Genomic DNA, 26,325 nt, shown 5'->3' on the forward strand with positions numbered 1-26,325 from the left:
TTACCTTTAACACTTCGAGGTGTAAAACAGTCCATCTGAGACACGTTTCAGACTACAGCTAAGACTTAGGCAACTCCCTTCCAGTAGTATCCCAAGTTGGAGAAGATTATTGAGCGTTGGTACCTTACTATTTGAAGTCTGACGGTGAACGTGAGAAGAATGCCTTTCAAGCAAACCTTGTACTGATGACATTGAAGCACATTTTTGACCAGTTTGACGGAAGAACTTTTCACATAATCTTCGACGGTTTCGTTCGTCCCCATTTAGAGTAAGGAAACATAGCATTTCCTTCTTCACTCCAAAAGGATAATGACACTCTGGAGGGCATCCAATAGCGAGCCAAGAATTCAGTTCGGGGACTCAAATTCAAGCCTTAGGAAGAACGTCACCAATCACTAAACCTTTACCCATTAGAGTATAGACGTCTTAGAGGTGACCTTCTGATGGCTTATAGTATCCTTAACACTTCTGAACATTCTCTCAAACACCTACTTAAGCTTAGTTCCAACACTAAACTAAGAGGTAACACCCAGAAACTGGAGACACAACTCGACAGAACGGACTGTAGACACAACTTCTACTCCTTAACAGTAGTCAAATGCTGGAATTCGCTGCCTACTGAGATAGTCCAAGCGACTTCCTAGGAGTATTTTAAGAGAAAAATTAGCATATTCATAAGGACTAAGGATAGTATCGCACTATGATTTACCAGTTTCTTTTCCTCTTTTATCGACAATATAACCAAATTCCTGCCCGATGGTATTGGTGATCCACTGCTACTAGACACGGAAACCCGTTGGGTCAAAGCCTTTTCTTGTCCGTGCACAAAAATATTTTTGAAAAAATTAGACAGAATCCTATTACAGTGGATCGCATTCCATGCGGTGTATAATTTGGCGATCTTATCAAATTTGGCGTTACATCAGCTCGTTCGTGCTAGTCCAGGTACTGGGTGTTGCCTTTAACATAATTATATTAGCCTTTTCTTGTCATTTTAACATTCCTCTACATATGGCATTATCTACCATGAGGATATAGTTCATTTTCGTGAATAAGGTATTTCTAAGCTTGCATGCAGTTACATATGTGCACGTTTATCCCTATAGGGATAAACGTGATATCACTATATATAAGGGAAAAATTAACCAGTATATGTATTGGTAAACCTTCTTCCATTTTGCTTGATAACTCACGTTTCTCGTCTACAGACCTTATTATGATTTCAATATTTACGCTTTTTTGGATTTGAAATCGGTATTTTAGATCTTTGTAATAGGTATGGAAAAATAATGAAAGCATAAACCAATCCATATTAGTTTCTAGCTGTCTTGATGTCAGGACAAGTGCACGATTCCCCCTGGTTTTGACAGTTTCAGCTTTGAATAACATAAAACAATAACAAACAACTGGTTTTAATAAAGTAGTTATCGCGTTTCGAGGTCACTAGCTCTATTGACTTATGTACAGGTTAGATTAGAAGCTGAATTTAGTCCCAACCAGCAAGTCTTAGTTGCCGAGCCTCCGACTAGATCAATCAAGTATCAATATCAGCTTTTGGTGCTTAGACATACAGAAGTCTGACTTAATCGTTTCTGTATCTGTTGGGGTAACTGGATTCACATCATTTATTTGAACACATAAATATTGGTACAAGGAGCCACCAGACGTATATGTGCCACATAACAATGACAATGCGTTCTATTACCATGGTAATAGACAAAGAATATAAGGTGCGTATAAGAGAGAAGAAAGGAAAAAAGAGAACAATAACGACCACAGATTAGTGTATGATAATTTAATAATAAATGGGGGAGACGGAAAGGTACAACCAAAAGAAATCTTTCAGTTAAGGAAGATACAACCACTTTTGTTGAAGAAAATAAAAGAAGGTTACAGCAGGAGCGCCACTGGCTTCTATTCTGAGCCACATCTGATAACGTCGGTAAGACTCTAACTTATGGACGACCTCTGAACAAATCTTAAGTGACCTTGAGAAATATTAGCCAATCAGCGAACAGTCAGTATGGAGTAAAAATATTATACAAAACCAAGGAAATAAAGTAGATACACTTCTTATACGTGGTTCAAAAACTTTTCAAGGTTAGAAAGAGGTTCAGAGGTTCTAAAATCGTAATGCATGCAGTAGAGGAAATCATCAATATGGCTATAGAACAGTCGGCCTCCAGAGCCATGATAAAGTCTCAAAAACTCTTTCAGCCTCGACCACACTGCCTCAATATTGTTTGTGTGTACTCCAGTTGTTGAGTACACAGAATGCCACTTGTGGACAACGACATGTTGCACATAACCAAGCCTATGTGGGAGTTTGTATGCTCTCCAATCATCCGCATATATTGTAGTACCTGGCTGCAGCCAGTGTTACTGGTGCTTTTATTATCCAGTTCGCAATAATTGTCATAACTTGCCTTAGGGATTATATGTGGAGTTTTCATCACGAACTGACATCAGCTATAATGCCAGAAATCTTTAGTCAAATGGATGAAAGGCTTCCGCGCCATAAACCGAGATCTGTTATCTTATACCTGACTGGTTCGTCCACAAATTATAGTCTCGCTGTTTTATCTGTTATAACCGCTCAATTATCACGTTTTGTAAAAAATTCTCTGTGAACCGATCGTACGTTAGCATTAGGCACCGAAGTTGGCGTCGTGACCTTGAAATATCTCATACCATACCTACGGACACTGATTGCCAACTGATTAAGTGCGGATTGCATGGCTTGGGCATTATCGCACAGTAAGACAATATCATCCGCATACTCAAGGTTGAGAAGTCTTTCTCCAGGCAACAGATCCACTCCGCTATTACTTACATCCACCAGAGCTATTTCCAGAATGTCATCAATGGCAAAGTTGAAGAGGAATGGTGAGATTGGGCAACCCTGTCTAACCCTACTGCTTGAGTCGAACAATGGAGATAGGTGGTTGCATGCCCTCACTCTACCTGAGGTGTTTGTATATAGGGCCTTTAGGATGTTAATAAACTTCTCAGGCACATCCTTCTTCAATAGACAATCCCAGAGAACAGTCCTATCCAACAAATCGAAGGCAGCCCTGATGTCAAGAAACACTACGATTGTTGACCTTTGATAACTATGGCGGTGTTCTAACATTTGGTGGAGGGTGAAGATATGATCAATACATCCTCGACCGGAACGAAACCCAGCCTGCTACTCGCGAGTCAATCTTTCTCGGGTTTTGAACAACCTACGAAGTATGACGGGAGCCAATAGCTTGGACGCAATCGGAAGTAGACTTATCCCCCAATAGTTGTTCGTCAACTATGGCGAAGGCGAGATATCTGTTTATCAATAAAAGGACGATCAGTTGTTTTCGAATAGAGAGCCTTTACAAGGTTAATGTACTTCTTTGGTACTCCTTTCAATGACAAACACTGCCACAGAACCTCAAGATCGACAGAGTCAAATGCCTCTTAAGGTCCAGAAATACTACGATTGTGCGGCGTCTGAATGTGTCTATATTATAGGACCTAAAGTAGTGTGAATATCTGGTCTATACAACCACGTCCAGGTCGGAAACCAGCCCGGTTTTCTCTAGTCTGCTCTTCACGAGCCTTAGTTAGGCGTCGAAGTATTATTGAAGCTAATATTTTAGACACTATATCAGTCAAACTGATTCCTCTGTGATTGTCACAAGAAGACTTTTGTCCTTTCTTATAGACCGGCACAATCAGTGATTGAGACCAGTCAGATGGGATTACGTCCAGTTCCCAAATTCTACCTAAGACCTCAGTTAATCTCACTGCTAATACTGAACTACCATCCTTAAAAATCTCAGGAGTAAACCTGTCAGGGCCTGCTGCACTCCCTCGCTTCAGATTTCCTATGGCTTTTTCACCTTCGTAAAGAGACGGAGGACTTACATTAACTTGCCATTCAGGTTGACCGGAGATCGTGGGAAACCGAAGTGTGGCTGAATGCCAGTTGAACTGATCCCTGAAGTGTTCTGCCCATCGATCCAATCTCCTGGATTGAGAATGTATAATATGTCCATCTTCCTCTGAGATTGTTTCGCTAACAGTCGGTTTCTTAATACCGGTTTCCTTAATAAGTCTGAACAATTGTCTGCTATTACCTATTGCCGCTGCCTTTTCCATCTCTCTTGCTTTCGCTACCCACCACTGTTCATGGTCATTGCGTAGACTTCTTGTCAGCTTGCGCTTAAGCTGACTCCGCTCTTCGTTATGTTAAGAGCCAGATGCGATGAGTTTTCACGCACCTATCAGTGCGGTAGGTGCTGATGAGATCCAGTGTTTCTCCCTAACCTTGTGGTTTACCGCACTAGCATATATCACTGCTGTTTCCCCAGCTTTTCGGATATCATTCCATGCTGCCTCGGGGTGGGCATCACATACATGGCTGCCTAACTGTTCTTCTAGTTGTTCCTGAAATATAATCTTAGCTTGACTATCATTAAGTAGGGCCCTAAGAGGTTTCCTTGCAGCGTCTTTCTTACGTCTAGTAAGACGCAGGCGAATACGCGCTCGTACTAGAGCATGATCTGAATCTAAGCATATGCTCTAGAATGAGCGACAGTCTTCTATCGAGCCCCTCCTTCGGTTGCTGATAGCGATGTGATCTATTTGGGTCCAACGTTGGGACGAATCAGGGGTCGTCAGGTTAAAAGATGTTTTTGTTTATGCTTAAAGTTAGTATTTGCAAGAAAGAGGCGGTTATCTGAGCATAGCTGCAACAAACGGTCGCCACTATCTGTTCTTTGAGCCACGATGCCATAAGATCCACCCAGGTGTCTTTCCCTATCGCTTAGTTTACCTACTTGAGCATTAAAGTCACCGGCCACTATTACTACATCTGAGCGCCTATGTTTTAGGAGGTCGGAGAGCTTTCTGTAAAACTCATCTTTTACATCATCTGCGCTGCAGTCAGTGGGAGGATAGGCAGAGACGACGAAGAGGCAACGACGAGTGTCCCTATCTTTTCGGATCCTTAGTGTTCCGTTCAATCGGACAGCGCACAAACGACTGTCTACTGGGATCCACTCTAAGAGAGCTAGTTCTGCCCTAGAACTCAATACTATACCTACGCCGGGGAGGTCATGAGAAGCATCATCAGGGATTCTAGATACACGAAGTGTGAATCGAGTTGGTTCTTTATTTTGACATGGTGAGGTAGGGACACTCTCCGACCTCCTCCTAAAACCTAGGCGCTCAGATGTAGTAATAGTGGCCGGTGACTTTAATGCTCAAGTAGGTAAACTAAGCGATAGGGAAAGACACCTGGGTGGATCTTATGGCATCGTGGCTCAAAGAACAGATAGTGGCGACCGTTTGTTGCAGCTATGCTCAGATAACCGCCTCTTTCTTGCAAATACTAACTTTAAGCATAAACAAAAACATCTTTTAACCTGACGACCCCTGATTCGTCCCAACGTTGGACCCAAATAGATCACATCGCTATCAGCAACCGAAGGAGGGGCTCGATAGAAGACTGTCGCTCATTCTAGAGCATATGCTTAGATTCAGATCATGCTCTAGTACGAGCGCGTATTCGCCTGCGTCTTACTAGACGTAAGAAAGACGCTGCAAGGAAACCTCTTAGGGCCCTACTTAATGATAGTCAAGCTAAGATTATATTTCAGGAACAACTAGAAGAACAGTTAGGCAGCCATGTATGTGATGCCCACCCCGAGGCAGCATGGAATGATATCCGAAAAGCTGGGGAAACAGCAGTGATATATGCTAGTGCGGTAAACCACAAGGTTAGGGAGAAACACTGGATCTCATCAGCACCTACCGCACTGATAGGTGCGTGAAAACTCATCGCATCTGGCTCTTAACATAACGAAGAGCGGAGTCAGCTTAAGCGCAAGCTGACAAGAAGTCTACGCAATGACCGTGAACAGTGGTGGGTAGCGAAAGCAAGAGAGATGGAAAAGGCAGCGGCAATAGGTAATAGCAGACAATTGTTCAGACTTATTAAGGAAACCGGTATTAAGAAACCGACTGTTAGCGAAACAATCTCAGAGGAAGATGGACATATTATACATTCTCAATCCAGGAGATTGGATCGATGGGCAGAACACTTCAGGGATCAGTTCAACTGGCATTCAGCCACACTTCGGTTTCCCACGATCTCCGGTCAACCTGAATGGCAAGTTAATGTAAGTCCTCCGTCTCTTTACGAAGGTGAAAAAGCCATAGGAAATCTGAAGCGAGGGAGTGCAGCAGGCCCTGACAGGTTTACTCCTGAGATTTTTAAGGATGGTAGTTCAGTATTAGCAGTGAGATTAACTGAGGTCTTAGGTAGAATTTGGGAACTGGACGTAATCCCATCTGACTGGTCTCAATCACTGATTGTGCCGGTCTATAAGAAAGGACAAAAGTCTTCTTGTGACAATCACAGAGGAATCAGTTTGACTGATATAGTGTCTAAAATATTAGCTTCAATAATACTTCGACGCCTAACTAAGGCTCGTGAAGAGCAGACTAGAGAAAACCGGGCTGGTTTCCGACCTGGACGTGGTTGTATAGACCAGATATTCACACTACTTTAGGTCCTATAATATAGACACATTCAGACGCCGCACAATCGTAGTATTTCTGGACCTTAAGAGGCATTTGACTCAGCGAAGACGCTGATAAAATGCAGAGTCTTCTGACCACTCTTAGCAACAATGCAAGCAGGTTCGGCATGAGATTCTCCCCCTCGAAATGCAAAATGTTGCTTCAGGATTGGCTTGCATGGACACCCGAACTAATGATAGGGTGTGAAGTAATTGAGCATGTCGATCGCTTCACTTATCTTGGAAGTCTCATCAGCCTTTGTGGTCTGGTGTGTGACGAAATCTCAGCACGGATACAGAAGGCTCGACTAGCTGTTACCAACATGTGTCATTTATGGTGTAGGCGAGATATCCGTCTATCAACCAAAGGACGTGTTTACTGCGCAGCAGTTCGTTCCGTCCTACTTTATGGCAGTGAAACATGGCCGGTAAGAGTAGAGGATATTCGTAGGTTACTAGTATTTGATCATAGGTGCCTTCGAAATATTGCTCGTATATCCTGGGACCATCGAGTAAGTAACACAGTTGTTAGGAAACGGGTACTAGGTAAGGATGGCAAATCAATTGATGAAGTAGTGAAACTTCATCAGTTGAGATGGCTGGGACACGTGTTACGTATGCCCAACGACCGACTGCCTCAACGTGCTATGTTCAGTGGTATAGGAGTAGGTTGGAAGAAAGCTAGGGGCGGTCAGACCAAAACATAGCACAAGTCCATGAAGTCACTGACAAGTAGACTGAGTCATGTTGGTAGGTGTAGACTACTTGGTTGGGGACCGCGAGATGATAGCAACCGTTGGTTAGAGACCCTGAATGACATAGCTCAAAATCGTTTGCAATGGCGCAGGTACATACACTCTTTGTGTTCTCCCAAATTTTGATCTCCTTATTCCTCCTTGTCTCTTTTTTTTCTCTTCTCAAATTTTTTTCACTGTATTATACTCTTTAAGTAACATCTGCAAACACTAATCTTCCCGATTACTGCTTATACTCTTATTACCTCTACCACTACGGGATTTGAATCGACCACTGCATCTCTGTGCTAATGTGGTGTGGCAACTCGAACTGATGTACGTACGTACGAAGTTCTACGTTGTTACTGATTGACTGACTGATAGCATTAGACACAAAAGCAAAACAGACTTTCCTGGACTTTATTCTATGAGACAGTCACTTGTGCATTGACCGACTAAACAGTACCATAGAAAAATGAAAAAATAAATACACAAGCCGCTGCTTGTTTATCGTGTCTACCACTGATTACAGTTCGGACAAAGTAAAACAATTTTGTTGAATGCTTTCCATCCTCCAAAAAGCTAAACATCCAACCTTAGTAATGTTGGCGAGTGACTTTAATGTAAGTAGTCTAAACCAAAATGAAAGGCACTTAACTGGATCTTACAATGTCCCTGCTCTGAGAACAGATAGTAGCAACCAGTTGCTGCAACTGTGCTTGGATAACGATTTATTAATAGCAATCACCAACTTCAGGGATAAAGAAAGACATCGTCTGACATGGCTACCCTCACAATCGACCCAACGACGAGTATAAACTGACCTTATTGCAATCAGCCTTCGTTGAGAAGGCTCGATAGATGACTGACACTCATTCTGAAGCTTTTGTTTAGACTAGTCGTGCTGTAATACAAGCACATGTTAGTCTGCGTCTCCTTGGAGTGAGAAGAGCCACTTCAAAAAGACCCCTTATAATTCACCTTAATGATGAGAAAGTCGAAAATATCCTTCACAAAGTACCGAATAAGCAGTGATATTCACCCCGAGATGAATTGGGATGATATCCTAACATTTGTGAAGATACCACAGACCTACCAGTGGCTTAAACCAGGAGTTTAGGAATTATCAATCGATTTCAGTAGTATCTCCTAAATCGGTGACTCACTATGTCAGATTCCGAACATCTACAACCTCAATGAGTAGTAGATGGAGCTCAAACGTAGACTAACAAACAGTCTACGCAGTGATCGTTAACAGTGGTGCGTAGAAAAAGCAAAAGAGATGGAGAAAGCAGCGGCAATAGGTAACAGTAGACAACTCTTCAAATTCAAGCAAATAGGTGTCAAAAATCAGGTTGTTAGTGAGATGATCTCGGATAAAAATGGGACTATTATTCATTCTCAACCTAGGAGATTTGATCGGTCGGCAGAAAATTTTAAGGGACAGTTCAACTTACTTTCAGTTAGCTAATTTTTCCAAGCGACCTGAATGGCGAATTAACGTAAGTCCCCCAACTCTTAAAGCTGAGATTATGCATAGGGTTATAGTAATAATCCCATAATGACTGATAAAGTAATAAATCTTCAATTAAGGTGACTGGGATATGTAATACGTGTGGCTGTCTACCGACTATCCCGACGCGCGGTGTCTGGTGTCAGAGAAGGTTGGAAGAAAGCTAAGGGTGACAATGTAACTCAATAATCAAGTAAAGGTCCGTGTACCATTTTGGGTCTTGTTTTGTGAGGCTTGGTGACTCCTTTACCACGAAAACAATTGGAGATATAGTTATATTTAAATTTGGGATTCAACAGATCAAAGTGGACTACTCATACCATATCTACCTTATTATTCTGTTCCTGCTTAGTCTTTACATTATTTTTCTTAATAAATAATTTTCTGTTTTTGTAGGATAATTACATTTTATGAACTCCAGTAACTTCATAACTCTTTTTATTCGTGCTGCTGCATAGATTCATGGATCGTAATACGATTATTTCATTTTATTGCAACCCTGCTTAGCGATTTGTACTCACAATTCTTCCCACTAATTTTACCAAGTGTGTAATGACGATTGTCAGTTTTGTATCATACTTTTTGGGAGTGTGGGCTTCTGTCTATTTGGTTGACATAGCTCTGCGTACACATTCATACACGAGAAATTGGTACACTGAGATTATTTCTCAGCTGGGGATTTCGTTCAATCTTCTACAAGCACGCTTATTTACACAACGGTTGAACAATAGTTTCCACTATATATGCCGCTTCAATTGTATGCCTTGGAATCTTTGGTTTTCTTGTGGTGTGATATTTGCTGCCATATCAATGGTAGTAAGCATTTGTCTGCTTACCCTGTTGGCTTACAACACCTTGATGCGCAAACCTATTGAAACTCAGGTTCTAATTCCTGTGGTAAGCATTGATAAGAGTTTAATTTTACATTTTCTAATGTTCAGCCAATCTTTGTTATAAAGTGAATAATGCTTAACTATTGTTTGTTCATAATGAATTGGCACTTAGTTTCTTCTGTGAATTCTGGGGTTATGACGTTTACAATAAACTACACTTTCTGTCTATACTTTGTCACTTAAAGTAGGTGGTAGCTTTATTGTTATGAGTACTAAAAAAGAAACACCGCTGTGACTTTCCCACTATTGCTTTGACGTATGGAGAGCAAGCACCTAAGATAGATATAAGAAAATTCACTCTTTATCTTTACCTGCCCCGGTTGCAATAATGGGTTTTTCTCACTTGATAAAACAGCAGAGCTGATAAAAAGCGTAATAAAATAAAGGTGACTAGTGAATTCAACTCCCAACTTTTCTGATCAGCAATTTCCTACCGTAAACCATGTAACGTACCGAAATTTCCTTTTGCAAGTCGTCTTGATTATCCCAGTCTGTAATCATAAAATTTGGTTAATATAGCCCAATGCAGATCTCAGTGATATGGTTAAATTCATTCTTTATTTTCCTCTAAATTTTGAGCTGTCATTCCATACTTTTATTCTTCAATTTCACTCATTCCTTTTAAGTACATTTCTCGTATTCACTTTTCCACTTCAGTTGGTATTTTTTATTTTTCCTCCTCTGCTTCTCATCTTGTTAATTTCTTTCACTGCTTTTGACAAAAATGTATCAACTTAGACTGATGCATATTTTTGCACAGGTCTTACATCGTATATGACTGACAGTCTGACAAAAGAGTGAAATTAGATCGGTATTTTCTCTAATATACCTTATTGTTGTAACGTGTGGACTGCAGGTTTTGATAAGCGGCGTATTATCGATCGATTACAGTGACACGTAAAACACGTAAGGACGACCTAGAGTCCCGATTGGTCCCGCTTCCCTATCTAGCCCAGCCAGTTGAGTCTAGAACGCAAGTCACAGCCTCTGAGTTATGAATCGTTATATTTCAAACATACTCTGTTTATATACTAACCAAACAGACCACATCGTACCATAAAAATAGAAAACAACATCTGTACAATATTTAACGAGTGAAATAAATAATGGCCAATAGGGAATGCCCATTTAGAGTCCAAGGACATCATTAGACTTAACATGATAATGATTGGTATATTCCTCAGCATCCCTAACACTTAAACATCATAAAATTCTACTCCACCGCATATTTGCATTTTAATTTAATTTCATTTAATTTCAACGCATAGATATTGGTACAAGGATGCACCAAATACATATGCGCCACACAAATCTCACTCGATATGTGTGAGGGCTGTGATACTGCCCGGGTGCCCAAACCGAAGCAGGTGGTTTTCTTAGGAGGCCACTCCCCGAGCCTTCGACCTGAAGGTCTGATCCACAAGGCAGTAAAGCATCGTAAGGAGATGCAGTCCCATGGAAGCCGGTGACCAACAATTGGTTCATACGCCATTTATTCCTTCAGGATACTGGAGACCATGTGCACCATTGGTTTGGAATCCGGTTAAAGCGCCGGACATTCGCTTTTCGTTTTCTCATTTTCGTAAACAACACCCCCGCCACGAGAAGGCAGTGAGTAGGACTTCCCTGGCAGAGGCTATATACGCGTGGCCATGTGAGAGCATTTCGAGAGGGAGGACGGACTCTTCCCACTGTCGGCCGTACCAGGGAATTTGGGGGCTTCCGTCGAATTTTGATCCATATAGCTTCAGGTAAAAGACAGAAGAAAACTATTATTATAGTCACTTGTTTTGGTTTTAAGCTGTATCCGAAATCCCAAGCTATCCAGACTCACGGTTTTTATTACCCCTATGTTTTAAAGATAGATCAGGTTATCCTAGTCACATTTATCTGTTCACCTTATCTACTCGCATCATAAACTGACCGTCATATCAACCTCCACATATTGTATTTTTTGTGTTAGTGTCTAGATTCCTAGGTTAATGCATGCTGTTGTCTCAAGGAAGTCCCTCTCAATATTTGAATTGAACTGACTAGTTTTAAAATGAAAAGTCAACAACAGGAGTTTCACTTTCATAGTATTTGGCGACTAACCAGATTTATATACTATTTTTCCTTCCGGCTTTTGAATTTCTTGTTCGGCAGTGGTTTAAAATCAAACTTTTTTGACTGTTGTAAGGGCATTACCTATATCCACTAATACAAACTTACTTTTACGACTGCTTATTTTTTTGTGGGAAATTAGAATAATTTTTATTCTCACTTTGTGTTCCTGATAAAATGTTTTCACTGGGGTGTATGATTTGAGAATTGTCCAGTAGCCTATTGCTACTTTAATTAATGACACGTTAAAACTCAAGTTAAAACATGCTTAGTAGAAACTTGTACTCATCCAAGTAACCTATTTTTTAAGCGTACTAATTTTAACGAAAGCATTAAAGTTTATTCTTTTATAGCAACTTTGTACTTTTCTTATTGCCTATTATTTCAGTTGTTTACTTCTCACGGTATTCTTTTTTTGCTGTAGATGCCGGGAATAAACTTACCAACCAGTCATTTGGGATTTTATGCTCTCACATTGCTTATATGCGCATTCATACATGAAGCAGGACACGCTCTCGCAGCTGTGCGTGAACGCGTTCGCCTTCATGGATTCGGAATCTTTGTGTTTGGGTTTTATCCGGGTGCATTCGTTGACCTCAACACTGCAGATCTTCAGAGTCTTTCACCGTTTTGTCAGCTTCGTGTATATTGCGCTGGTGTTTGGCACAATGCCGTAATTGCCGTAATCAGCATAATTATATTTTACTTACTACCTTTCCTGTTATCGCCTGGCTACCACGTAGGAACTGGGGTGGGTGTCACATACTTAAGAGAGGTTAGTTACGGACATTTTAGAAAAATGCGAATCCTTTTTTTGTGGAGATTAACGAAAATGTGTGTAATTCAGTACTTTTAATCGTAACAACACTGCTATTCTGGTCATTGATAATCTGATTATACCATTTCATATATTTTATACGTATACTGTGTTATAATAGATAGTTGATTAGTTAAACTACACTTCCTGAATAAAATTTGAGATTAGTGTTATCCGATATACCTCTTATTTACTTTTTCTGAGTTGTGTCGATTGTAAGGAAAAAATTTACTATTATTCATTAGTACGTCTGGCTCACGACTTCTTAGAATCTTTAATAATTTTCCATTTGTCTCACTACCGATACATTTGAACACTCTTCAGGTGATAATATCTAGCTTCCTCTATATTTTTTCCAAAGCATCTTAGGCTTGCAGAAAGCAAAAATTATTTATTATATTTGTAAACAACTAGTGTTAATCCCAATATGAAAGGGTTTTGTCATTTTTAGAACTTTTATTTCTGATTCATATTGAGCTGAAAGGTAAATCAACACAAGACTCAGAACCTTAATACTTAAAAATCAACTGTACAGCGCTCTTTTGTAACGCCAAGTTGTTGGGGAGGCCCACAGTATTCCTCGAAAAATGCCCAAAGGGGCCCTGAAGACTCGAAAACATTTTATCCAACCAGCACTGAATAGAAGTTTCTCAGAAGCATTTAGAAAGTAAAGAGTCATATTTCACATTCTTGATTGGATGATTATTTATCAGGCTACTATGTTTAGTAGGGTTCCAGAACGTTCCAAAAGTTCAAGGCCATCTAAAATGCTATAATTACCTTCAATTTTCTGTACATAAACTAACCTAATTTTGATTCGAACTGAGGTGTTATGTTCACCCGGCATCCAACTGATTTAATAAGATTGGTTAGTAAATTAACTTCACACTGCCAGTGTGGAAATGATTGAAATGTACTGATTACCCCTCTTACTTATCAGTGCTGTTGAACAATCACCGAAAATGGTAAAAACTTTCCGATACAACTTTGGTGTGACTGTGTTTCTGTTTTATTACCCTTATTACAACATTTATCTTTGTGACATACCTCTTATACATACTGTCCTTGTTCTCAGAGGGTCGAGTTCAACTGAGTACGTTGATTGTTGAGTTATATACAGGAAAAATCATAGCAAGCTGAAAGTCCAGTATTTAAAGTAATTAAGCTGTATCGTTTATATATAATCCAACACTGTTAAAGGTAGCTGATTCCAGCTATCGCGCAGACCCCAATCAGTGATTGAGGACGTTGGGTGACATAGCTCAGAATCGATCATAATGACGCAGATTCATTCACAATTCTTCTTCCTCTAGTGTTCTTTAATACATACTTTTTTCATTCTACCTTTCATACACCATATTCACGATGTTTAATCTCCCTCATTATCATTGCTGTTACATTATTTCGGTCCCTTTCCCATTCATTTTTATCACATCTTGCTAGTGTCGCATGGGAACTTGTGCCAACGCCCATATGTATCAGACTCTACATTGATCGTTGCTAACTGACTAAATCTAATGTGTTGCTAAATTCGTTTGTTGTAAATCTGGTGCACAAGTTTCATAAAATCGAGAAGAAACTATTGAGTAAATTAAATCCTATGCATACAAGCATGCACATCTCTTCTACTTAATCTCTCCGGTCACCCAACAGTGCCTAATATGGTCTGCACTGAAACATCATGTATAAACATAGTTCTCACATAGTAAACTTGTCATCAAATATATCGTTATTAGTGTTAAATTGGTTTTACTAAAAATCCCGTCCATAAAAGCTTCACTTTTGTTAATTATTATCAGAAAAGGGTTTTGTGGAGATTTCAGTAATTTGATGGTTGAATTCATCAGTCACTTGAAGCTGGATCACCATGGGAAACCTGGAAGCACTGGACGGCTGTCTCGTCCTAGTATGAGACTCCTCAGCAGCGCCCATCCACGATTCGGCTCGCGGGATTCGAACCCAGGGCCTATCGGTCTCGTGTGTGAGAGCCTAACTTCTAGACCACTGACCCGGCATCCAACGGTGCTAATGTCTAACTCCAACCAATCCACGAAATTGCGCCACTAGTGACTGGCTTCAAGAGGTATTTTCTGGAGTTCTAGTGAAAGGCCGTGACCAATGGGGTTCAACCAGGTCTGTCGTGAGATAGTAACTCACTGAAGGCAATGGTTGACTCATGAATTCAACCATTAAATTACTTTTGTTATTTCACTTATTAGTTTCATTTTAAAATTATGACCAGTCATCTTTGTTAGAACATTATTTAATACTACCATTGCTAAGAATTTATTACCGAATAATGCGATTATTGAGTATGCGTTTCTTATTTCACACAAGTGTCCACAGTTCATTTTTTAAAATGTTTGATCTTGTTACATAGTACATGTTATCGTTGTCAAGTTACTAGGGGATTAATCGGTCCTGTGTACTTTCCATATAATAAATTTATAATTAGTACGTCAGCAAAAATTCTGTATTGGATTCAATTAAACGAATGCTTTCGTAATTTTTGCACATAGTACTGTTCATTTGACACATTTTTCGATACCTTATTAAATTGGACGTTATGTTGTAAAAAAATAAACAAAATGTCTTTTTTGAGAATAAAATATTAATTTATTCTCAAAACTACCAGTTAGTCTATACTTTAACTTTTTCAGATCGATTTGAGAGACATTTATGTTTGAGTAGCAATCGTATTTACACTTACAGATTGTCGGCTTCTCATTTTCGTTATCACGAGTTAGAATTCGTTAATAAATAATGATCCTATATTGAGATATTTCAGTCATGGTATACATTTATTTAATGCAAGGAAGTAAACTATAAAACATAACATCGATCGTTTAAAAAGTCCTTTTCCCAATAACAATTAATATCATTCATTGATGTGTAAAATGCCTACTATGAGTCTATACTTTAATTGAGTTATCAACTACACTACATTACGTGTGCGGTCAGTCGTAATCAACCTTCAGCCTGATACAAATGTGATTTAGCCTCAAGTGTTCATACTACATTATCGTGATGAGATAAAATTAACAGGATAAATGGGAAAAGGGTTTGAATAATGCAGTGACAATGATAATAAGAAAGGCTAAACGCTTAGAATGTCGTCCGAAAAGGAGGAATAAAATGATGGTTAACTTGATATAATAATAATACCATGTGATTACAGTATGTGATGGAAGAGGTGTTAACAAAGTAACCATGTTAACAAGTTCATGTGAATTCGTAATGATGGATGTGTAAATTAAGAATGGGGGAAAATCAGATACAAACATAAAGGGGAATTGGGGAGTAAGTGGTTTATAATTTCTGGTTTAAGTATACGGTGATCTAATTGTGAATGGAGTTGAAAACAGGCTGAACATATCTCTTTTGAGTGCATATGTTAGGTCTTCTAAAGTTGATCCTGATGGCTTCAGCTATGTATACGATTCGTAATCTTGCTGCTTAAGACACCTAAAAGTGCAAAATTGCCACATTATACATCACAACGAATCATTTTGATCTGTTGTAAATGACCATTCTAATTTACAAATAACCCATTTTCGAAGTATTTATGCCGTAACAATTGCAAAAGTTTCAAGTTATCCTATTCACTAACCATGACTTATTTTAGGCCTTATAACGCAATGATTATGGACTTATGACTGTAGATCCTAATGACAAAGTTATTGAAAATAATTGTTTTCAAATAAAACCATGATAGTTAAGATTGAGTTAATAGGTTTCTCTGTAACTTGACAGAATAAAAGCTTTCTGGGTCATATATCAAGACTACGTACGTTTGCAATATTTACTTTATTACTAAAAACTGAATAGTATTCCCTCATCCTTAAATATTGCATATAAATGAAAACCAACGCACAACTATCACAAAAAAGATTAAATTTACAAAAAAATCAATTCAGTGTTATACTTTAGAAAAATAATCCTATCCGAAAGGATTTTCTCAACCGTTCCCGAAACACAAATAAACCCTTAAATAAAGTGAATGACATTTTGAGCAGGGTAAGAGTGTATCGATGATTCATTGTTTCCGCGCTAAAATCGTTTAATGACGATGTTATAGGTTTTGTACTTACGTAAACCAAGTCGATTTTTATCTTCATTAAACCAAATTATAGTCAGTTAGATGTTATAATGTACCAAGAAAAATAACTGACTTGGGTTTTCTTCTTGATTATGCCAAAGTGGTATGTTTAACCACTTTTCTACTAGACATTTCAAAACACTTCTAGTCTACTGAGTTGCCATTAAATCATTTTCCTAGGTTTTGCTAATGTGACTTTGATATTGACCATCGTTCTTGTAGATGGGATCCTCAACTTTTCTGTTCATCAAAAGTATTTAATTGTATGATGCACAATCAATTCCTATTTGGTAAACAGAACACGTGTGGGGACAACCAAATGTATTTAGCACAAAATTACAGAGTTACTCGCTAAAATAGAAAAACCATATAATAAATCGTTAATTTGCAAAATATCAATCCATCATATCAAACCGGACTGTTCCTGTTGTCAACATCAATCCATTGTCTCATATTTCATTGTTCATGCGTTTCCTCACAAATTGCATTGTGTTCCCGCTCTTCCTTTCTTGATCTTCTCCTATCTTCTGCTGCCAGACATTGCGTTTTTAACTCGCGTCATATACTACCTATATCAATTTAGGTAGCACACACCACACCTATACTGAAGTTCAAAAAATCACAAACTTCATATAGCTCTTGGTTAACTCCTTTGATATTTATGTATGAAGCACAGGTCATTTGTACACGTTCTGTAGGCTGTTCTCGTGAATGACAATGGGAAATTAAAAGTCCGAGATGGATAGTGTTTCGAATAAATCAATGCAAAACGTTCACCTACGCAGCAGGCAATCAGTGAGAGCAAATGTAGAATTTAGCATTTAGCCTGAGTGATTCGGTTCTTATGACAAGGTAAATAGTGTACAAACTACAGATAACCAATTAAATTACAAATGACAGATGTATGCTTAAGCCATGCACACTTAAAAAATACATGAATATAATTGACAGTCACAAATAAGTTACGAATATGAGATCATATGTTAAATAATTTATCTGTCCAAAAGTTAGGATAGGTTCGCGTAGGTCTTAAGAACAGTCAAGACATTTTCTTGATTTTTTTTTTCAGGATTCTGTCGTCACAGGGTATCGTGGGCTTGCTCTTGGTGATGCTATCACTCGGGTAAATTCCTGCCCAGTAAATCAGCAATCTGATTGGTTCAAATGTTTAGAGGAGGCATACATTCATCCATCTGGCTACTGTGTTTCTGGAGCCTATTTAAGCATGATAGATAATAAAGCCTCTGTTCCACGTCGTAGTTTATCCGCGGTTGTTTCTGTCAATAAATTGGATGAAAATGATAGTTTCGAATCAGTCAGTAATCAAAATAAACTGAATGAAGATTGTTGCACAGTTCAGTCAGCGTCGACTCATTTGTGTTTTACCTACATAACACCTACAAAGCTGAGTTCTACAGTAAGATAAAGTTCCATTATTATTTAATTCAGTTTTATTTGTGTTCTCATTTAAAATTATTTTAGTGTATTTCTAAATATTTACCTTTATGATATATGTAGACAGATAGATTATTTGTGCAGTGATTTTACTGCTTAAATTTTAACAGTGTTATTATTACTGCTACATTTTTTAATCCATCTGAGCGGTAATAAAAGTAATAGTGTAGTTTTGAGTTGGTTAATGAAATCTATTGTCATGGTTTTTGTCTATAATTTCTTTAATACTGGTTCGGTGAATTCAGATGTTTATTTTTACTTAAATCCTCTGTTTTAAATGTAGAGTAGGGCAGTCCGTTAAAATCTTTGTGATTGCACCCACATAATACTTTCCTGAAAATTCAACCGTAGTATTGTCGTAGTCAATGTAATGGGAGCAAATAGGTGCATATATTCTATTGATTTTAAAATAGTCGAGTTCATCTGATTTATATCTTGTAGTGGATTATCTTCGAGATAATTCCTAAGGCTTCGTATATCACTTATCCTGATAACTGTTATTAGATAACTCAAAATGATGTATAGGTTTCAGAAGACAATACGAAGTGTACAGTGCAGATCACTTAACCATAAGCACACAGCGAATTCGAGTAGAAACGCGAATCAAGCGTTGTATTAATTGATAAGATTTAAGGAATTATTTATAGGAAAGCGAAGAGTCACGTGCTATTTAAGCAACTAACACTTAAGCTAGTAAGACGGATATGTGTGTAGGCTCTAGCACGTGATCGAGCACATATGTTCATACAGACATACTAATAAAAGGCTTGACAAAACTAAACGTAAATAAACTTAAATGTAGGTGAGGTGCTGTGTTATTCTTATAAAACACATGCATAATTGACTCTGTGTATATGTTCCTCCACCTGATAGTGATCCCAACATACCAAAAACGTGTACTGAAGTGTTGAAATATTATTGTAACACATCATCATTGTTGATACGTTCATATGGCCTTTTCTGTGCGAAGAAATATTTTATTGTATCACACATATCACTTGTACTTTTAAAAAAATATTAAATTTATACTTGTTTTCCAAAATAGCACCTTAACTGATCACCTCAACTAATTAAAATAAATATCTAAATCATTTGGTTTTATCTAAGTGCTTTTTTATATAGTTTGTTTACTTGACACGTTATCATAAAGATTTGTTTTTAACGTTTGAACAAGCATTATTGGAGTAGATCCCCGTTAACAGTCGTCTATGTGCTGTTCGGCTAAACGGTTCCGTAAGAACTCGGGAGTATAGGGATACGCGTCGTTGCATTTCTGTCTACACTCCCTCTGACTGCAGTCCGAATGGAGTGAAAGATGACTTTTACAGAAAGCTCTCTGGACCTCGTCAGAAAGCTAAACGTTCAGATATAGTGATCGTAGCAGGTGACTTTAATGCCCAGATATTCCGGCTCAGCGAACAGATAATGGTGATCGTCTGCTGCAACTGTGCTATGACAACCATTTACTTTTTAGCAAACACAAATTTTAAGCATAAGGAGAGACATCGTCTAATATGGTGACCCTCTGTACCAAACGAACGATGGACTCAAATACACCACATTGCCATCAGTCATCGTTGGAGAGGGTCGATAGAAGATTGTCGCTCATTCTGGGATACCTGCTTGGACTCCGACCATGCTCTAATACGGGCACGCATTTGCTTGAGCCTCACTGGACCCAGAAAAGCCATACTAAAAAGACCCATTAGAACTGAATTGAGTAACGAGAAAACCAAAAGTCTGTTCCAGGAACAACTGAGGTCACACTTAGTTAGTTCTGAAAACGAGACTGACCCCGGTGTTTCTTGGAAAGATATACAATCAGTTGTGAAAACGGCAGTGACATCTGTTAGCGATTTAAACCAAAGAGTTACAAAAAACCAATGAATTTCTTCTAAGTCTATTGCCCTGATGAATTCTCGTAAACTCGTCCCATCAGGCTCTGAACACGATGATGAGCGAAAACAAATCAGATCTAGGTTAGGCAAAGGTATAAGGAACGACCATGAGCGGTGGTGGGCAACGGAAATAAAAGAGATAGAAAAGGTGGTGGCTATAGGGAACACAAGACAGCTCTACAGACTAATAAAAGAAACTGGAATTAATAAGTCAAGTTTAATTGAGACTATCTCGGAAAAAGACGACGCTCTCATATGCTCCCAGTCCAGACGTTTAAAACGATGGGCGGAACATTTTAGAGAGCAGTTCAGCTGGCCTTCAGTTACTCTACAACTACCCACCATTCCCAGATAGTGTGAATGGAACACTGGAGTAGGTCCCTTAATTGTAGCTGAAGTTCAAAAGGTTATAGTTAATCTGGAACGAGGAAGAGCAGCTGGTCCAGATGGATTGGCTTCAGAGGTCTTTAAGGATGGTGGTCCAATTCTAGCTATTAGTTTGACTAATATTTTAGCTAAAATCTGGGAGTTAGACGTAATCCCATCTGATTGGTCACAATCACTTATCGTCCCAATATATAAGAGAGGATAAAATCATCCTGACTAACATAGCATCTAAAATACTAGCATCAATAATTGTCGGTCGACTAACTAAGACTCGTGAACTGCAAACACACGAAAACCAGGCTGGCTTCAGACCTGGTCGTGGCTGCATCAACCACATATTCACCATTCGTCAGGTTCTAGAACACAGGCATGCTTACCGGTGTCCGCCAATGGTGGTCTTTATTGACTTAAAAACAGCATTTGACTCCGTAGACCGCGAGATTCTGTGGCAGTGTCTGTCATTGAAAGGCGTACCTCAGAAATACATAAACCTTGTGCATGCTCTTTACTTGAACACTACTAGTCGAGTCAGAGCTTATGGCGAACTGTTATCTGCTTTTGCAACCTCAAATGGTGTCCGCAAAGGCTGTCCACTTTCTCCATTTTTGTTTAACTTGATCATAGACCTACTGATGGAAATAACGCTGTCGTTGACTGAGTTTTCGGGCATTGATCTCCTACCAGGAGGTCCACTTAACGACTTAGAATACGCAGATGATATAGTCCTGATTGGTGAAGACGCTGACAAATTGCAGAGTCTTTTGGTAGCACTAAGTAACAATGCTAGAATGTTTGGGATACGCTTTTCCCCCTCTAAATGCAAGTTGTTGTTTCAGGACTGGCCTGCGTCAAAACCTGAATTAAGGATAGGGGGTGAATTAGTCGAACGCGTTGACAACTTCACTCATCTTGGGAGTCTGATCAGTTTAGATGGTGGTTGGAGGTAGTCAACAGGAAACCCTGGACCCGGGTTTCGTGCTACTTGGCACTCGTCATCAAAGTGTACCTGTAATCTTGAGGGAACTGAAGGAACTGGCGCTCCCTGGCGGATTCGATCTCGTGTCACCCAGCTTCACAATCAAAGTCGTTACCACTGAGCTATCCGAGCCGTGACTAACCTCCTGTAGCACTCGGTGGTGATCAATGTCATGCTGGGTGACACGAGATCGAATCCGCCAGGGAGCGCCAGTTCCCTCAAGATTACAGGTACACCTTGCTGACGAGTGCCAAGTAGCACGAAACCCGGGTCGAGGGTTTCCTGTCGACTACCTCCAACCACCATCTAAATCTCAATACATAGTGCCTGCAGTGTCGAGTCACCTAGACCGGTGGCCACATTGCAACATGATCGATAGCATTTGATCTGCACTAATAAGGACTAGGCAAGCATGACACTGATCACCACCCAGTGATCAATCAATTGTGAGTCTGATCAGTCCTAATGATTCGGTGTCTGACGAAATCTCAGCACGGATTCAAAAAGCTCGTCTGGTTTTTGCCGATTTTCGTCACCTATGGCGAAGGCGAGATATCCGTTTATCAATAAAAGGACGACCAGTTGTGTTCGAGTAGAGAGCCTTTACAAGGTTAATGTACTTCTTTGGTACTCCTTTCAGTGGCAAACACTGCCACAGAACCTCAAGATCGACAGAGTCAAATGCCTCCTTAAGGTGCAGAAATACTACGATTGTGGGGCGTCTGAGTGTGTCTATATTCTAGGACCTAAAGTAGTGTGAATATCTGGTCTATACAACCACGTCCAGGTCGGAAACCAGCTCGGTTTTTTCTAGTCTGCTCTTCACGAGCTTTAGTTAGGCGTCGAAGTATTATTGAAGCTAATATTTTAGACACTATATCAGTCAAACTGATTCCTCTGTGATTGTCACAAGAAGACTTTTGTCCTTTCTTATAGACCGGCACAATCAGTGATTGAGACCAGTCAGATGGGATTACGTCCAGTTCCCAAATTCTACCTAAGACCTCAGTTAATCTCACTGCTAATACTGAACTACCATCCTTAAAAATCTCAGGAGTAAACCTGTCAGGGCCTGCTGCACTCCCTCGCTTCAGATTTCCTATGGCTTTTTCACCTTCGTAAAGAGACGGAGGACTTACATTAACTTGCCATTCAGGTTGACCGGAGATCGTGGGAAACCGAAGTGTGGCTGAATGCCAGTTGAACTGATCCCCAAAGTGTTCTGCCCATCGATCCAATCTCCTGGATTAAGAATGTATAATATGTCCATCTTCCTCTGAGATTGTTTCGCTAACAGTCGGTTTCTTAATACCGGTTTCCTTAATAAGTCTGAACAATTGTCTGCTATTACCTATTGCCGCTGCCTTTTCCATCTCTCTTGCTTTCGCTACCCACCACTGTTCACGGTCATTGCGTAGACTTCTTGTCAGCTTGCGCTTAAGCTGACTCCGCTCTTCGTTATGTTAAGAGCCAGATGCGATGAGTTTTCACGCACCTATCAGTGCGGTAGGTGCTGATGAGATCCAGTGTTTCTCCCTAACCTTGTGGTTTACCGCACTAGCATATATCACTGCTGTTTCCCCAGCTTTTCGGATATCATTCCATGCTGCCTCGGGGTGGGCATCACATACATGGCTGCCTAACTGTTCTTCTAGTTGTTCCTGAAATATAATCTTAGCTTGACTATCATTAAGTAGGGCCCTAAGAGGTTTCCTTGCAGCGTCTTTCTTACGTCTAGTAAGACGCAGGCGAATACGCGCTCGTACTAGAGCATGATCTGAATCTAAGCATATGCTCTATAATGAGAGACACTTATGTATTCAACTTGTGCCTTCAGTTTCTCTGTTCTTCGACTGTTGTTATTTTCTGTTATCTTGTTCCTCCTTTCGTGAATCTTTTCCTTGTTTTCGATGGAGATTCATTTATTATGATGACACTTCTTGCGGTCCAGCTCCTCTTGACACCTTGAAGTTAACGCTTCTTCGATCCTTTTGCTATTCTCCTCCATAGTAGTTTCTTCTTCGAGTAGATCGTGTAAGTCCTGGAACACAGTGAGCGCTGTTTTGAATTGGTCGAGTTTGTCGATAGGCTGTATTGAACCGTTGTGTTGTTGTTTCTCCAGTTGTCCAGTGCTTCTTTATCTTTAGTTTCTTCTTGACAACCACTAGACGGTGATACGAAGCTATGTCATCTCCTCTCTTGGTCCTCATCTCTTCCACTGACCTTCTGAACTTTTCAGTGATACAGATATGATCGATCTGGTTCCGTGTAGTGTGACCCAGTGAGACCCATGTAACTATGTGTATGTGTTTGTGGGGGAAATAGTGCCACCGATAACCATTTTGTTGAATGCGCATAGATTTCCAAATCTCTCGCCATTCTCATTCCTTTCTCCTAGTCAGTTCATATTGTCCCACGATATCTTCATACCCAGTGTTGTCTATTCTGACTTTGGCGTTTAGGTCTCTCATCAGAATAGTCATGTCCTTTCCTGGTCACTTTCCTACAGTCGAATACAGCCTCATATAAAACTGGTCTCCATCGTCGTCGTTGATGTCATTTTCTTCTTTGTGACCAGAGTTCAGCAGCATCTCTCCTTCCTCTATACTTTCCTGTCCAACTTATGTCCAATGGGTTTCATTTATTCCACGCACCTCCAAGTCGTACCTCATTTTCGTAGCTATTTAACGGGTCCTTTCGATCTACCACATTGTCCGGACGTCGCATTTACCCATAAAAATTGTTGCTCTGGTTGTTAGAATGGGCATAGGTCTAATGACATATAAAGTCCTTCAGAAAATAAATGTTTTTTTGTCTTATTTTACTGTACATGTAATCAATCATTTTTTGTTCTACATTTCGGTATCAAATTAAAATTATTTATTTTATTGTTGACTGCCCAACATACTGGAGTTAAAAATTGGTTTACAGTCTCACGTTTTGCGTGTTTTATTTAAGTTAAACAATTCTAGCTTTGTTCCATATTTATTGGTCTGTTACCAGTTTCACAATCCTTATGTGTTGCCCGTTTACCATAACTTAAAATATTTGACTTGAATTTATTGTTGTTTTTCAGTCCCGAAGATATGCTTGCTTGCCGGCACGTGCTGTAACTGAGCGTACCAGCTGCAATGTGACCTCTGATTGTGGTAATCTTGGCGCTATGCGTGGCAATAACAACGGAATACAGAGCGAATCACTGGGTGTCATATCTACTCGATCAATGTATTGTGTTGTACCAAGCCCCCCAGACAATTCCACTCGTCTAGTGCGCCTAGTGCATAATCGCCATAAAGCCCCTGCAATTCTTTTCTTGGGTCCATTGGAAGATCTTGTAGCTTCTATAGGGGTTTCCGACTATGTCCCACGTTGGCCTTCCATACTTTCACCAAATTTGCCTTCCTTCCTTGGATTACTATGCACGTAAGTAATTTATATTTTAATTGGTTGTGTCGAACGTCCTGTAAAAACCATTATTTGTACTTCGTGAAAGATGATCCCATTCATTTTACTAGAAGCTAGTATATTAATCACTTATTACCCAGCATCTCAGCTATGTCAGAGTAGAAGCTTGCACTCTATTCATTAAAGCTCAAACGCCTTTTTATACGGCTATTTCGAACAAATTTCGAATGAAGAAAATAAAAGTTTTGCGAGAAACAGTTGTAATTTGACCCATTAATTTTGAAGAATAAAGGATGTAATTGTGTAAACAATACCCAATTTTCTCATCATTGATTATACCTCTATCCATTCAGTGGAAAATGCAATGATCTTTAAGTTCTTTTTTTCAACTAATGTATACTTTATATATATATATATATATTAATGCTATTATTTGTCCACATACATTTAAACTGCTTAATTTTTCTAACGCTAACCAGATCATGCAAATGATACTAACAATATCTACAATAAATAGAAATGAGGTAATTTAAGGGGTATTGTTATAGATTTCTGAAGCGTGAACAGTAAGTTCAATACATTTACCATATGTCGTCTACCTCGGAAAAATGTCTAAAATCGGGTACTTTGTGATTGAGTTATAAATTGACGTATTGAATTTTCCATATTTCTTCAGTATGAACTTCCTTAATTAATTGTTTTTCAACAATTAGGTATCTGTTCTCATTGTCCGGTGCCCTCGTGATACTCAACGTTGTGCCTTGTTATGCTCTTGACGGTCAATGGATTTTGAAAGCGTTTTTGGATTTATTTCTTCCAGGCATATTACCATCACGCCCAAAAAGGAATATGGTTTTTACTGTTGTTCTTATCCTTGGTAGTAGCCTTTTGGGACTAAATCTATTTCTCGCAATTTTGTATCTATGTCTTCAGGCTAACTACACAGGTGGTCTGTCGAATTCCATAAGTCCAATAACTTCTGTTAATACCTGAATAAAATTTTATGCGTTTATTTGTAAAAAGTCCGAAACTGTGATTCATCACTCAGTATATTTTATCTTTTTGCTGTCTGTGCCTTTATAAATCTATTTTCTACTGAGTCAGGGTACAAATCTTTTTTTTTCCTAAGTATACATATTTTTCTTAAGTTCATCTTATATCTAGTGCGTCTCGAAAAGGTCGTTTATTCCACATCATTCCTGAAACTGGACAGATAATTCCAGGTAGTTAACTGTCTGTTTATGGTTGTGTTATCGAGTCTCGTCAAAATTGTACTGCACGCGATAGCTTCTGTGCCTGAAAGTTAAGCAAAATGAGATTCATAGGACTTCGCGACTGTTACCCTAGAAATACACGCCTTAGTCATATTAGTCTTTAGTATGTATGCATCAGACTGAACACATTTGTCCATGTGTAGTCATAAGGGTGTGTTTGTCTCGTAGTCTAAAGTCTTCAGTATTATTTTCCTTACATAGTAAGGTT

At 39.2% G+C, this 26,325-nt stretch overlaps 1 protein-coding gene across 1 annotated transcript; it reads left to right on the forward strand.

Annotated features, from left to right (window-relative positions):
• Positions 1 to 886: 886 nt before the first annotated feature.
• On the forward strand, positions 887 to 26,147 carry MBTPS2 (Membrane-bound transcription factor site-2 protease). Its single transcript, XM_051211938.1, has 6 exons — positions 887 to 945; positions 9,207 to 9,707; positions 12,231 to 12,581; positions 17,792 to 18,139; positions 24,515 to 24,861; positions 25,557 to 26,147. The coding sequence occupies exons 2-6, from the start codon at positions 9,363 to 9,365 to the stop codon at positions 25,834 to 25,836; spliced, it is 1,671 nt and encodes a 556-aa protein (XP_051072060.1). The 5' UTR covers positions 887 to 945; positions 9,207 to 9,362; the 3' UTR covers positions 25,837 to 26,147.
• Positions 26,148 to 26,325: the final 178 nt, after the last annotated feature.

The sequence above is a fragment of the Schistosoma haematobium genome, chromosome ZW, assembly GCF_000699445.3.
Source record: "Schistosoma haematobium chromosome ZW, whole genome shotgun sequence".
Lineage (NCBI taxonomy): Eukaryota > Metazoa > Platyhelminthes > Trematoda > Strigeidida > Schistosomatidae > Schistosoma > Schistosoma haematobium.